We start from the raw sequence: 14,942 nt of genomic DNA, 5'->3' as shown, positions 1-14,942 counted from the left end.
CAGGAATATTAGCACAGAATACACAGTTCTGAGAAACACTGGATAGAATTAATAATAGTTTCAATTATTTATCTGGTCTTATGGATTCTACTTTTTTAACATTTCTCAGTCAATAAGTATTTAATAAATACATACTATATGCCAGGCACTGTGCTAACCATTGGGGACACAAAAAGAAGCAAAAGACAGTCCCTGTTCTCAAAAAGCTCACAATCTCTCGGGATAGACAACATATAAACAAATATATATATATATATATATATATGCAATGTTATATACAGGATAAATATTAAATTAATGGAGGAAAAGCACTGGACTCTCCTCTCTACTCATACCATCATTATAGTTCAGACCTTTTTCCACCTCTCATTCAGACCTGAAGAGCAGTTTCCTAACTGACCTTTATGGATCCAGTATCTTCCCTACAATTCATCATCTACACAGATGTCAAAATGGTTTTTCTAAATCACAAATTAACTATGATACCAAATTCAAGATCAATAGCCCCCTATTGCTTCTACAATAAAATAAAAACTCATCAGAATTTAGCATTTAAAGAATTTGAAAATCTGGATCAAGATTATCTTTCCAAGTTTACTTCATATTTTCTCACTTTCAGCCAAAATGGCCTACCTCTAAAAATAATCCCCCCCAAATTCAGAATGGCCTCTATTTGTTTGCACAGGCACTCCATCATACTCCTATACCTGCAATATACACTAGCTACCTTTGCTCTCCCACAACTGCCTGGCATCACACTGTAGAATGTTGAACTTGGAAGTTAAAAATGTATTTGATTCTCACCTCCGACACTCACACTTGGTTATGCTGGCCAAGTCACTCAACTCTCTGCTTTAGTTTCCTGATCTGTAAAATGGGGCTAATAATAGCACCCACAACTTCTCACAGGAGAGGTGAGAAAACAAATGTTTGTAAACATTTACATTTATAAATTGTAAACAGTTTCATTTGCAAAATGTTTTGTAAACCTCAAAGTACTATGTAAATGCTAGCTATTATCAGAATCCTTAGCTTTATTTCTAGTCATATGAAAATGCTCTAAATCACTATTGATTAGAGAAATACAAATTAGGACAACTCCAAGGTACTTCATACCTCTCAAATTGGCCCAGATGACAGAAAAGATCATCATAAAATATTGGAAGAGATGTGGGAAAAGTGGGGCATTAATGCATTGTTGGTGGAGTGGTGACATGACCCAAACATCCTAAAGAGTAATATGCCCCAAAGGGCTATAAAACTATGCATCTCTCTCTATTGGATCTGTACCCCTAAGAATTCATAAAAGAGGGAGAAGAACCCATATATGTAAAAGTGTTTGTAACAGTTCTTTTAGTTGTGACAAAGGAACAGGAAATTGAGTGTATACCCCTCAGTTGGGGATTGGCTGAGTAAGTTATGATATATGAATGTAATGGAATATTTTTGTTCTATAAGAAATGATGAACAAGTTGATTCAGAGGCCTGGAGAGACTTACACGAACTGACTCTAACAACAAGATTATGTGATGATCAATTGTGATGGGCTTGGCTCTTTTCAATAATAAAGTGATTCAAGGCAATTCCAATAGACTTGTGATGAAAAGTGTCATCCGCATCCAGAGAGAGAACTATGGAGACTGAATGTGGATCAAAGTATAGTAAGTACTTTCACCTTTTTTTGGTGGTGGCTGTTTGGCTTGGCATTTTTCCCCCTTGTATTTTTTTCACTTTTGATCTGATTTTTTTGCATGTGTGTGCATCATGATGAATATGGAAATGTTTAGAAGAATTGCAAATGTTTAACCTATATAGGACTGCTTGCTGTCTTGGAGGGTCGGGGAGAGAAAAACCTGGAACACAAGCTTTTGTGAACATGAATATTTAAAACTATCTTTGCTGCATTTGGAAAAATAAAATACTATTTAAAAAAAAAGGAATCCTTAACTTTTTCACCAGCTTTAGCTCAGGAGCTCCCTCTTAAAGAAGGCACTAAGTCCCTATTTTACAGATGAGAGAACTGATGCTTAGAATCCCAGGAATGACTGATACAAAGTGAATTAGCTATTTAGTAAAGTTATGGAAGAGTTATCAAGGTTTCAATCGAAGCAAAGGATACAGCTCAAAAGAAATCCTTACATACTCCAGCTGATTTAGCTGTGTGGCCCAACAGTTAGAAAATACTATATAATTTAAAAATTTCTCATAGTTACAAGCAATTATTTAATTGCGCCACATATTCCATTCACTTTCAGTTTAAATGCCAACCACAATTAATGAAGGTGCTTATCTTTTGTAATAGCACACCACTTCCTGAGGGCTTCAAGGCTGTCCAGATTTAAAGATTATATGGTGATACTATTGTAAGATTATAGAAAAATAAACATTTCTGAAACTTTCTACTATTGAAAATTCATTAATTGTGGGAAGAAGAGAAAACAACCAAGTTACTAAAAAACATAACTTGTGGGTCTCAAGCAAAGGACATATTTTAATAACTGATAAATAAACTTGAGTTAAATTAAAAGTTAAAATTCATAATAGGTTCACTTTATATAAGGTTCCAAATTATGTTCCAAGTGCCACAAAGTCCTTATTAGGCCTGTCCAAATTAAAGAGGCTTTATTGGACTAATTAGTTTGACATTCAAGCAATGATTCATAAGTAAGCAAGCTCTGAAATCTAATACCAACTTTATAGAAAACTACTACAGCAGAAGAATGCTGAAAAAAGCCTTGGGGTGACAAATGAGCACAACAGGAAACAAGAGGTGGCAGGGAGCAAAGCAAGGTGTCCCTAAGGCTGCCTGGTAGAGATAAAGACAAATGAGAAAATGGAACTAAACCTAGACTACCAATGGTTTCAAACTCTTAGCTCCAGAACAGTGAAAAACTTTCAGGAAGATTAAAAACTATAATTAGAATTCAGATGAGGTACATGAGAGAACACAAGTACTACATCAAACTCAGGCTTTAGGGTCATAATACTAAATGAAAATTTAGTCATGTATAAACTATAAAAAAGCACAAGCCAGAGTGTCTTGGAAGCAAACTCCATCTTCACCTACTGATAACCTTTCAGGAGAAAGCATGTGATAGATAGATGTGTGGCCAAAGCTCTACATTTAATGCAGGTATCTGTTGCCTTCACTTTATGCCAGCAACAATCTGACAAACATTAAGCACCTGTTCTTCTGTACCTTCAATCCTTTGCATCCAAAACCCACTTTTCTCCTTTCCTTATCGAGAATGACAATAATTTCCAAAAGTTTCAATATGTCCAAATATGTACCCAATGGATAAAGTCAGAAAGAATCACTAGCACCAGCAGCCTGTAAACAAAAGATGGAGGGAAGTTAAGGGGAACTAACTCCTCAAAGAATTTTAAGAGCAGTCTTGTAAGAATTTTAAATCCATAGTCTTTATTTCCTCTAACAACATGAACTTTAAAACAAGTTCCTTAAAATACATGCCAAGGCAGATATATATTTGCTACATATTTTAAAGATGCAGGGGGAAAAAGTAGAATTTTTTTAAATAGCTTTTTATTTACAAGTTATATGCATGGATAATTTTACAGCATTGACAACTGCCAAATCTTTTGTTCCAATTTTCCCCCTCCTTCTCCACCCCTCCCCTAGATGGCAGGATGACCAATACATGTTAAATATATTAGAGTATAAATTAAGTACAAAATAAGTATACACGTCCAAACCATTATTTTGCTGTACAGAAAGAATCGAACTCCGAAATATTGTACAATTAGCCTGTGAAGGAAATAAAAAATGCAGGCGGGCAAAAATATAGGGATTGGGAATTCAATGTAATGGTTTTTAGTCATCTCCCAGAGTTCTTCCGCTGGGCGTAGCTGGTTCAGTTCATTACTGCTCCATTAGAACTGATTTGGTTCATCTTATTGCTGAAGATGGCCAGGTCAATCAGAATTGATCATCATATAGTATTGTTGTTGAAGTGTATAATGATCTCCTGGTTCTGCTCATTTCACTCAGCATCAGTTCGTGTAAATCTCTCCAGGCCTCTCTGAAATCATCCTGTTGGTCGTTTTTTACCAAACAAGAATATTTCATAGTATTCATATACCACAATTTATTCAGCTATTTTCCAATTGATGGGCATCCACTCAGTTTCCAGTTTCTGGCCACTACAAAGAGGGCTGCCACAAAAATTCTTGGACATAAAAGTCTCTTTCCCTTCGAAAAGTAGGAATTTTTAAGGAAAAAGTCTCATTTTTAGAGAAAACTGAAATGAACATATGCAAAAAAATTTTAAGCATTTTCCTACTTAGTATAGTTCTTAAAATAACTCCAAACTTTCATATGAAAGATTAGTCCAAATTATTAACCAAAATGTAAATTAAAACTTCTGAGGTTTTATCGCAGTAATAAAGAAGTTTGAAAAACGGACAATGATGAAAATAAGTTAATGTTTGGGAAGAGCTGCAAAAAAGAGACAAACACACTAATATACTATTGATGGAGCTGTGAATTGATCCAATCATCAATATGGAAAACAATTTCTAGAAATGTTAAAAATTTTTGACTCAAAAGATCTCATTACTAGAAACATTTTTCAAGAAGGTTAAAAAAAAGTTTCACACATAAATATATTCAGAAAATCATGGGGATATATATGAACTGAAGTAGAATTAAATAAGCAGAACTAGAAAAATGATAAACCCAATAATGGAGAGAAATAAAGAAAACAGTATGCTGAGTAATTAGAATGATCAAGTTTGGCCCTAGTGAAAAAGGTATCTTCTTTTCTTTAGTTGCTGAAGATATGGATATAAAATACTGAGTATACTTACTAGTACGTGTTGATTAGGTTAGCTACTTTTTAAAAAATCTTTTTTTAATAAAAGATCGTTCACTCAGAAAGAATGTATTTGGAAATGAATGGAATGAAAGAAAAAAAAATATCAAAGGTTTTTCCAAGTCAAATCTTTAACCTAGTATTCAAGGTGTGGCTCCCCCATACTTTTCTAGTCATATTTGATTACATTATTCCTTTCACATTCTATATTCCTGACAAACTAATGCAAATTTAGCTCTTAACTTCTTCATATCCCTTTCTCAAATCCCTTACAATTTATGTCGACCACTCCTCTCACTTCAAAAGGATTTCATTTTCAGTGCAAAATATCAAAACCCTTCCTTTTCTTCAAATGTCAACTCCTTCAACTATCAGTTGTTCTGCCTTAATGAAGTCTTCCTTACTTTACCCAACTCATAAGTGTTTGCTCTCAAGACATTCAGCCTGATAAGCACAGCACAACTGAAAAAGAGACTGGTTTGAAGGGCAAGTTACCTAACTGCTCAGAGCCTCAGTTTCCTCATCTATAATACAGGGATGATGTCAGCAGTACCTACTTCACCGCTTTAAATCAAATAAGTCATTATTATATTTAGTGATAATAATAATGACATTTTCTTCCCTCGGTATAAACTCCTCGAGGACTGGGTATGCAGCATTATTCACCTTTGAATGACAAGTGATAGGTATTTAATAATGATAACATTTAAATTTGCTTTCCTAAGTCAGAATTCAAAGCATATTAGGGCATTTGGGATGTTTATATTTATACTTGGTAGTTAAAGGATAGTTTTTACTCAGGCAATAGCTAATTACTAAGTAAATTTATTTTTTTTTTTTTAATTTTAACAGAGGACAATAAGTAACTGAACTTTTAAAGAATAAAGGAAGCATCTTAAGTTTTAATCAATCTGCACAGAAACTTTTAAAAACGGAATGTAAAAATTATTCCTACTATAATAAAAAAATAAAATAGGTTACCATATTTTTAGATATGGTACATGTGTGCTCTGAATTTGGAGCCAAAAAATTCAGATTTGGGTATCAATTCTATCATTTCTGATTATGTCTCATTAGGCCAGTCCCCTTACCTGAGAGTTTCTTCAGAACAAGTATTATTTCCTTCTTTTACCAAAAAAAAAAAAAAAAAAAAAAGTGTCACACTGGCTTGCGTACATATTAAATGAGATAATATATGCAATGAGGTCATGTCAGATGAGATGCAAGTAGTGGATAAGAGACCTACACCTCAAACAGGAAGATTTTTCTAAACTTTACCTCAGATGTATATGGGTTCATTTGTGACACCTGGAATGCTCTCCCTCCTTACCTCAACCTTCTAATCTTCATCAAGACTCAGCACAGAGCCCAATTTTCTAGAAGAGGATTTTCCCCTGTGCTTTAACCCAAGGGCCATTTCTTTGGGATTATCTTCCATTTATAGTGTCTATTTGTTTGCAGGATGTTCTCTCAATTAGAATGTCAGCTTCTGAGCTCTGGAACAGGTTTCTGCCTAAATACTCTCAGGGATTAATATATACGGTAGTTAGGGCTTACCAAATTCCAACTGATTAATTTATGACTGGACTAATCACTTCACACAGTATCCCTAGGCAATTCTCAAAGGCTATCAAAATTGCAGAGTGGGGAAGGGGGCACCTCCAAATTCGCTAATTACACTCTTTTGTCTAACTTGTATCATTTTTCAGCTGGTTTTTGCTCTTTCTGAGGCTTTATTTTTTCCATTTTCATCTCCAAGAACTCCTTGAAAATTGAAACTTTTCCCAAATGAAGAGCTTCTATATTCTTCTACATGCTCATTTATTTTTCAACGAGTTGCAGTGTTTCCAAAAGCCAACTTGCTCCTTTCACATGCTGCAGAAGAGAAAGCAATCTAAGCAATGGGAGAAAATCAAGCATCAGAGTTTGGGTTGAAGGAGGATTCTGTCTCCATCTTACTATATATGCGCCTGTCAGGACCATAGATTATATCAAATATCTGAAGAAGTTTGATACTGTATAGTTTGAAAAAGATTTCAAGAAATTTTAAATCTACAGTAATATATTTTAAAGGCAGGGAGGACACTCATTTCTGCATGCAGACAACCTAGAATCCAAAAGACCTCCAGCACCAGAAAAATGACAACAAAATTCTTCCTGGTTTCTTTTTTTTTTTTTTTTGTAATCTACTTTATTTTTCCCCACTTCTGTACATGGAAGCAAAGAAATACTTTGAAACTGAAAAGAAATAGTTCACCTTACCTAGACCTCTAGAAAGCAATGTCTGACTAAGACAAAAATCTGCCTGTTGCATAGTTTGTATAATTCTGGGATAATAAAAACTGAGTAAGATCTTATCTTGAATATGTTAGTTGTCACTCTAAATGTAATCTAAAATTTTTCATGAAAAAAGAATTTTAAAAGGGTCCTTGACTAAAGTGAAATTGAAAAAAAAATTATGAAGTTATGTCTTTACATATCTAAGTGGTACCAAAAGTTCAAAGCAAGATAAAAATGTATTTACCAAGCACCTAGATACAAAAGTTCTGTTCTGACCCTCCAAAAGCTTATAATCTAATGTGCATTTATTCTAAAAATATGTATATTATATGAGTAGAGAATTGCAGACCATTATTTAAAAGTACACAAGAGTAAACATTAAAAATACAAGCAAAGCATGAAAAGACATAAGTGATGCAAAGTGAAATACTCAGAAAAAGGAAAATGACAACTACTGCCACAATGTAAATGAAAAAAAAAATGGGAATTGAACCCTGTGTAATCATAATTGCCAAGCTTGGCCCCCAAAAATACGAGAATGCATTATTGTTCCTTTACCAAAGTGAGAGTCCTATGGATGTTATATATGGCTAGTCTGGACTGATGTGATGAATAATTGCTCTTTTCTCTTTATTCTGGATCAATGGGGATATCTTTCTAGGTGAAGAGAGATACTTTGGGAAATGAAGGTAGTGTAAAAACAAGAGATGTGAAAAACTTTTAAGTACATGAGAATCCCCCTTCAAATAAAGGGTCTAGAACCCTAATCATTTTAAGGTATTTTTAAGGGGCAGCTGGGTGGTACAGTGTAGAGGAGTTCCAGCCTGAAATCAGGAAGACTACTGTTCCTTACTTCAAATCTGACCCTCAGACAATTCCTAGCTTTGAGACAGTGAGCAAATCTTTTCATCCTGTTTGCCTAAGTCTCCTCATCTGTAAAAGGTGCTGAAGTAGGTGCTGTAAAAGGTGCTGAAGCAAACCACATTAGTATTTTTGCCAAGAAAACCCCAAATGGTATCATCAGGAGTTGAATTCCACTTAAAAAAACAATTTTTAAGGAGGTGCCTTGAGGATAAAATCTGAATTCAGCAAAGTGAAACTATGAAAAAATTCATTATCATTCTGTGATGTTGGCACTTTTAGTATCTGGCATTTGTACTAATAGAGAAAAATCATAAAGAGATTAACCAAAAATGACATGTAAAATTCGGGGAAAATTTACTTTTAAAACCCAGATTATTCAGTTAAACCCTTAGCACTCTTAAGAAAAACAAAGCAGCATTAAGTTTGCAATCTAAGAACACACAGGCGCCTTACAGCACAGGTGGCTCAGAGTTATGCTACAGGATGGGAAGGAAATCGGCAGGAATGAAAATATTCACAACAATAATTTATATTTGCACAGCTTTTCAATTTTCAAGGGACTTTCAGAGACAAAAAGAAAAGCTTCCTGCACATTTGTAAAGTAGTTTAACCATCCACAATAGTGAAAATTTGACAGCAAGATGCAGAAAAGAGCTAATTTAGCCAAGTCCACCTTTTCAGAACCACTAAAAAACTAAGACTCAGAATGGCTACTAAACTGGTCTATATTCCTCCACCCCCTGTAATTTCAAACCACAAGAGAAGAGAGATCTACATTAATGCCTTAAAACGCAAATAAAAATTTCGTTCCAAAATCGCTGAAGGAGAGATGGGCAGACCACCTTTCAAGGACTCGCTGTCAGCTGAAGAGTGAGGAAGGTGAGGGATTGATTTAAGACCCCAGACGCCTTGAACCGAGCTAAATCGCTTCGGAAGGCGCTGCCCGGCCAGAGCAGAGATCTGCAGCCATCTCCTCCCAAGTGTGGCAGCATCCCCCACAGGGACAAGAAAGTGTCGCTCCGGGCAGACCCAGTCAGGTGGGGGCACGGCCCAGAATGGGCTGTGGGGGTCGGACGAGGGTTGTGGGGAAAGGATAGTCCCTCCCTCGTCCCGTGGGATGCTACGGCACCGTGGGGCGGGGAACACGCGTGGGGAGGCTGCCCTCTTCGCCCAGATCGGACACCAACAATGGGCCCCCGAGGCCTCCCGCGACCGATACCAGGCGAGATTTCCCCCGCCCTGGGAGCTCCCGAGCCAGCCTTTCCTCTCCCGGGGCAGGTCTGCCCTCGCCGGAGCCTGAAACTCCGCAGGCCAGCCCCGGCCTGGTCTGGCCCACCCCACGGAGACTGGCGGCCCAGCCCCGGCCTCGAGGCCGCCCGCGCCCCCGCGGCCCAGCCTCCGAGGGGTGCGGGCCCGTCAGCCCCTCACCTGGCAGAAGCTCCGGCAGTAGACGCGCGACGAGCCCTCCGACACTTCCTGCTCGCGAAGCTCAGTCTCCAGCTGCCAGAGGCGCGACCAGAGGCCCGGGGGCCCCAACGCGGGCGATGCCGGGCGGCGGCTGCGGGCCCCGGCTCCCGACCCGGCCCCGGCCGGGGCTCCAGAGGCAGCGGCGTCTCCCTTCCCGTCCGCCATCTTCCCACGGCCCAGCGGCGCGTAGGCAACCGAGACACGTGACGTACTTCTCAGCGGCACCGCCCCCCTCCCGCTCCCTTCACAGCCCCCGCCCCGCGATGATGTGAGAGCCCTGCGACAAGGGGCGCGCGTTTGATGACATAACGATAGGCGTCTAGGAAAGCCCCAACCTACGAAGACTACGTGCTCTTCGTTTCCCCTCCCAACCAAGCCTACGCGGCGCCATAGCAACAAACGCGGCCACGCCCCTCTCGCACTTCCACTACTTTCCCTTCCTAGAAGCTCCCTAGACAATGCTCTGCTCTCAGTTTCCCCAACACTGCTCTCTCTACTTGCTCTTTCTGTATAGCAACAACCTGATCAGACTCTCCCCTCTTCAGGACTACTCTCGGATCAAGATCTAGCCCTGGCCTCTAATAGGAGGTGGGAAGAAACGGTCTCGCCCATACTCGCCAAGAGAAACCTTGGAAAGGGCTTCTACGGACCTTGCCGAGGATCCCACATCTTCCCCTAAAGAACCCCAGCAGCAATATCCGCACCCTAACCCCTTGTCTCTCCGTCAGAGAATTGGGAGCGACTTTCGCTAACAGCGGTGACCCTCTGAGAACTGTCCTGCCCCTTATCCTCCTGCTGCGGCGGCACCCTAGTAACGGCCCCACCCTTCCCCCCCATGGCGACCCCTTAGTAACCGCCTGGCCCCGCCCCGCTTTCCCGTCATGGCGGCACCCGTAATGACCCCGCCCCTATCCCCCTCCCCGTTCCAGTTCCCCTTATCGGCCCCGCCCCTTGCCCCCCCATGACGACGCCCTGGTAACGGCCTGCCCCTTTCCTCCATCCTGGAAATGCCCGGTAATGTCTATGCTCTCTGTCTCTCGGGGGGGGTTCGGGTTACCTGCCCAGTCCCTTGCCCTCCCATGGCGACGCCCCTGAAACAATCTGGTCCCCTAGTAAGCGTCCCGCCTTCTGCTCAATTAACTTTCCCGGGTCCTAGCCCTCCCCTCCAAGATGGCCTAAAACTAGCGAAGTCCTAGTAAAAACTCCGCCCCTTCGGCCCCCACCCCCTGCCCCTCCAAGGAGGCGTCCTAGAGACGGCCCCTCCCTGCTTCCTCATTCCCCCCCCCCCCAATAATGGCTCCTCCCCCCGCTCCCCATGGCAACATCCTAGTATCGGCCTCACTCCGTGGAAAAGCCCTAAAAACGGCCCCAACCCAAGGCAGTGCCCTGGAACTAACTCCTTTATTCCCCAAGACCCCATCTCCTGGCCCACGGCCCACCCCCCACCTCCATGATATTCTAGTAACAACCCCGCCTCCTGAATCACGGCCCAGCCTCCTGACCTCTGAGTGCCCTAGTAACGGCCCCGCCCCCTTCGTGACCGGCCCCCTGCTCCGAGGAGCTGCCCTAGCAATGGCCCTTCCCCTTGCCCTTCCCCTTTCCCATGTCCGCAGGCGGTGCCCTAGCTACGCCCCCGACCCTTGCTCCTACCCCCTGCAGTGCTCGCCGTCCCCCTATCTGCTATCCCCTACCACTAATACTCTGGGTAATGACCAGTCAGGGATCTCCCTCCTCGCCGTCGCCCTGGCAACGTTCCTTCCCTCTTTCCTTCTCCCTCCTCCCTCTTTCCTCCTCCCTCCTCCCTCTTCCCTCTTCTCCAATTCTGCGGGAGGGGTGGATAGAGGAGGAGGAGGAGAAAGGGCAGGAGGCCCCCCACGGCCGGCACCATCACTACCCACCACCAGCACCCCCCCACACACCACCGGCACCCACCCTCGCCACCACTACCCACCACCCCCTCATAGTCCGGGCAGGCTTTCCTCCTCCCTCCCAGAACACGGAATCCTCAGAATCCCAGAGTAGGCCTTGTCCTTTCTTTCATTAAGGCACTTGGTGCCCCCTCCGCACCCTCCTTTTCCATCTCTCACCCCTGCCTCAGCCCTCTAAGCTCTTCATACCCATAGATTTCAGAGCTGGTAAGGTGCTTAGAAGATTACTAAGGCCAGCCCATTTTACAGCTGAGGAAACTGAGGCACGTAGAGGGAACTGGACTTGAAGTCAATTCAATAAAAAAACCACATATTTGTCCAAAAACCTCAGTGTTTTGGCAGAAAATATATATGAGCCCTGGCCTCGTGGCGCTCAGGGCCTAGGAAATCTCGGGACGTAGAACTGAAAGGAAGCTTAGATAATATACAAGACTTAAACAAGTTACCCATGGAGCCAAGGAGTTTGTATTATGCAAACATTGTATGTAAATATTCCCACTCCTCACATACATGCACACATTGCTTGGACCAGTAGAAGTTAATAAATGGTTTTTAAATAGAATTCAACTCCATAAGGATAGGAAAACAGGCCAAGAGAAGGGTAGAGATTTCTCCAAGATCATAGAATATCAAAGATAGAAGACACCAGGCCCACCTTCTGGTTTCACAGCACATTGAAAAAGGTGGCTCAGAGTGTGTGTAGGGGGAAGGAGGATCCTCCGCGAAGGTTCATGAGCTTCACCCCCAAGGCTCTGGTCTACTTTCCCATGTTGTGTTTATCAGGGCAAGGCCACGGGCAGTTGAGGCTGGCTGGGCTCAACATGGCTCTTGGACAGTAGTGAGGAGACAACCAATAAGCCAAGATGGCAAGCTAACCCATTAGGTGATGTAAACTCAGACTATCCACGTCGTAGAATTATAGATAGCTCCAGTTTAAAAACTATTATGATCTGAAGGCTCTTTTAATATGGTATATTCAAGCCATCTTAAATGAATAGAATATGATTTTCCTGTTAGAAAGTAGGAATTCAGAAAAAAAATATGGACTTAAGTGATCTGGTGGTGCACAGTGAAGAAAGCAGAATCAAGAAAAAGGAAAATACCCGAAGCTGGTTCAACTCAGTTTAAAGGCAATAATCAATTTTTTCCAGAGGACATATATATATAAACTAAATCTCCATCCCCCTCCTTAGAAGGGAAATGAATTATGGATGTTCAAAGTTGCACAAAGGGCTAACAGACATAATGTATGGGTTAGCTTAACTAGCCATATGGGAAAGTAGTATTGAAGAATGGCAATTGGAAATCATTGGTATAAAAATCAAAAACTTCATAAATTTTAAAAAATTTATATTCCAGAAGCTAGCAGAATAAAATAAAGAGGAAAGGAGGGATGGGAAAGTGTTGAAGGTGAAATTGACAGAACCTGGTTCAATAGGATTTGAGACCAAAATCCATTGATGCAGTTTTGAAAAGGGGAAGGAGTCGAAAGACTAAAGACTTGTGTGAGTTTCACATCAGCTTCTAGCAAAATTTTAGACTATATGATTAGGGAGTGGTTTTATTAGCTTTTAGAAAGGGAAGTGATGATTATTTCTAAGAGCCAGGCCTGTTTTCATCAAGAACAGGAAATGCTAGACTAACTACATTTTTTAGTAGAGTTGTTAGACTGATCAGGAATGATGTAAACAAAGTATGTCTAGATTTTGGCAGTCTGTCTCATATTATTGTGGACAAGATGGACAAGTGGTTTATACAATAATCTAGTTGTGTGAACTTAGAATTGGTTCAATGACCATAAGGATGATTCATCTATTCATGAAAGAAAAAGGGGGAAAAGTAATTCTCCAGTGCTAATTATTTTTCAAGCACCTGGTTAAACTCAGAGTAGATAAATAGAAAAGCAAGACAATGACTGCTCTTAAAGAGCTCACACTGTAAAAAAAAAAAAAGGGGGGGGGTAGGGGGAAACAATGCATATAATAGGACTCATCTCTGAGGCAGATAATCAGATACTATGACATGAAATATACTTATCTACTTACCTACTCACCTACTTAAAATAATCAGTAGGGTGCAACACCAGAGCATCTTCATGTATCAATAAACCCATATCCATTTTGATAAGCTATTTGCCAAGGCTCCACCAAAGAATAGTGAGGATGCTCTTTTGTAGGTCTTCAGTAGCTTTAGTGACTGTGTGTTTTGGGAGAGAAGTGAAATATTTGCAGGGATGAGTGTCTAGTTGGATCTCTACAGGGGGTTCTCCCCTGAAAACTGGTGGCAGAGGCTGTGCTTGAAGCAAGGGTTGAGATCATGTTCCTAGGCCTCTTAGACAAAGAGTCATAAGGTTGTCTCTACCCATGTCTGAAAAAAAAAAATTAGTAGGGGCAGCTAGGTGGATAGAGCACCAGCCCTGAAGTTCAAATCAGGCTTCAGATATTTCCTGACTATGTGATCCTGGGCAAGTCACTTAGCCTCAATTGCCTCAGGAGAAAAAAAAAAAATAGTGATAATGATCTGATCTTGTCTTCTTTGCTCCCCCCCCATGTGCTCCCTCAATTTAGAGATCTTCAGTATCAGAAAACCAATAGTGTGTACATGTGTATCCCATTTCTTAGAGAAAACTAATCTTATTGCTTTTTCAAATTTTAATACTCTTATTAGAAAATTTTTATCTTTTTACCTAATTTATTACTTATACTGTTATCCCATATCAGCTCTGAAAGAAAAATTAAAATGTTTTGTACTTGGCTTATTTTTCTTATATTGTTTTCTTTTATATTAATAATCTTCAGGGCTGTTGAAGAACAAAATCTGGCTTTCGTAGTTATCAGATAAAATTAACTAGTGCTCCTTGTAGATGTTCTTGTTTTCCAGCTGCTTTCTTTAGATGGCAAATCATTAAGATGTGTAATTTTATTGTGAGGAAACAAATTATGTTTTATAACTAGTAAGAAGTGAATAGTGGATCCAAGAACTTATTTACTTAGTAACTCAGAGATGTTTCAGTATTAATCTATTAATTGATATGGTATTACAAAATCTTCACAGTTCACCTGCCCTGCTTATAGAAATTTGCTATGAATCCTTGGAAAAGGCCAGACATAGTACTAACAGTGTCAAGATTGTTCCTTCATGGGTACAAACTGACCTGACATAAATGATGATAGGGAAAAACTCCCTTAGCTCTGTTAGATTCTAGGCAAGAATCTTAGTTAACATAACCACACAGCAAACTTTAAAATGATTCACAGGATGTCATAGTCAGAATTAACCAGGTGGGAAATTTTCATAATGGGGATCTAAGTATGCTTATGCTCTCTTTCTGCCATCTAGGGCAACTTTTATGGCTATAATTGAATGGATATAATCCTAAATTCACTGGGTTGATAGGATCTTGTAAAGGCCAATTAGTATGACTGTGGGCCAGCAAATATAACAAGGTTTTTTATTAATTTCAGAAGAATCTTTCCTCCAAGTGGCTAGAAAGGGGATTAAAAATTTGGTAGGGTTTTAAAGATATATTTATTGTCTGGTAAGAAGAATCAATCTTGGAGAGAAAAGATAC

At 40.4% G+C, this 14,942-nt stretch overlaps 1 protein-coding gene across 1 annotated transcript in view; it reads right to left on the bottom strand.

The window, feature by feature from the left end:
* Nucleotides 1-10,229, bottom strand: part of RLF (RLF zinc finger) — a 99,080-nt gene extending 88,851 nt beyond the window's left edge. The window contains exon 1 of the mRNA XM_031962242.1: nucleotides 9,405-10,229. Coding sequence (XP_031818102.1) covers nucleotides 9,405-9,608 — 204 coding nt within the window. The 5' untranslated portion in view covers nucleotides 9,609-10,229. The remainder of the gene's footprint in view (nucleotides 1-9,404) is intronic.
* Nucleotides 10,230-14,942: the final 4,713 nt, after the last annotated feature.

The sequence above is a fragment of the Sarcophilus harrisii genome, chromosome 3 (assembly GCF_902635505.1).
Source record: "Sarcophilus harrisii chromosome 3, mSarHar1.11, whole genome shotgun sequence".
NCBI lineage: Eukaryota > Metazoa > Chordata > Mammalia > Dasyuromorphia > Dasyuridae > Sarcophilus > Sarcophilus harrisii.
The sequence above is the reverse complement of the archived record's forward strand: the minus strand, read 5'-3'. Positions and strand labels throughout refer to the sequence as shown.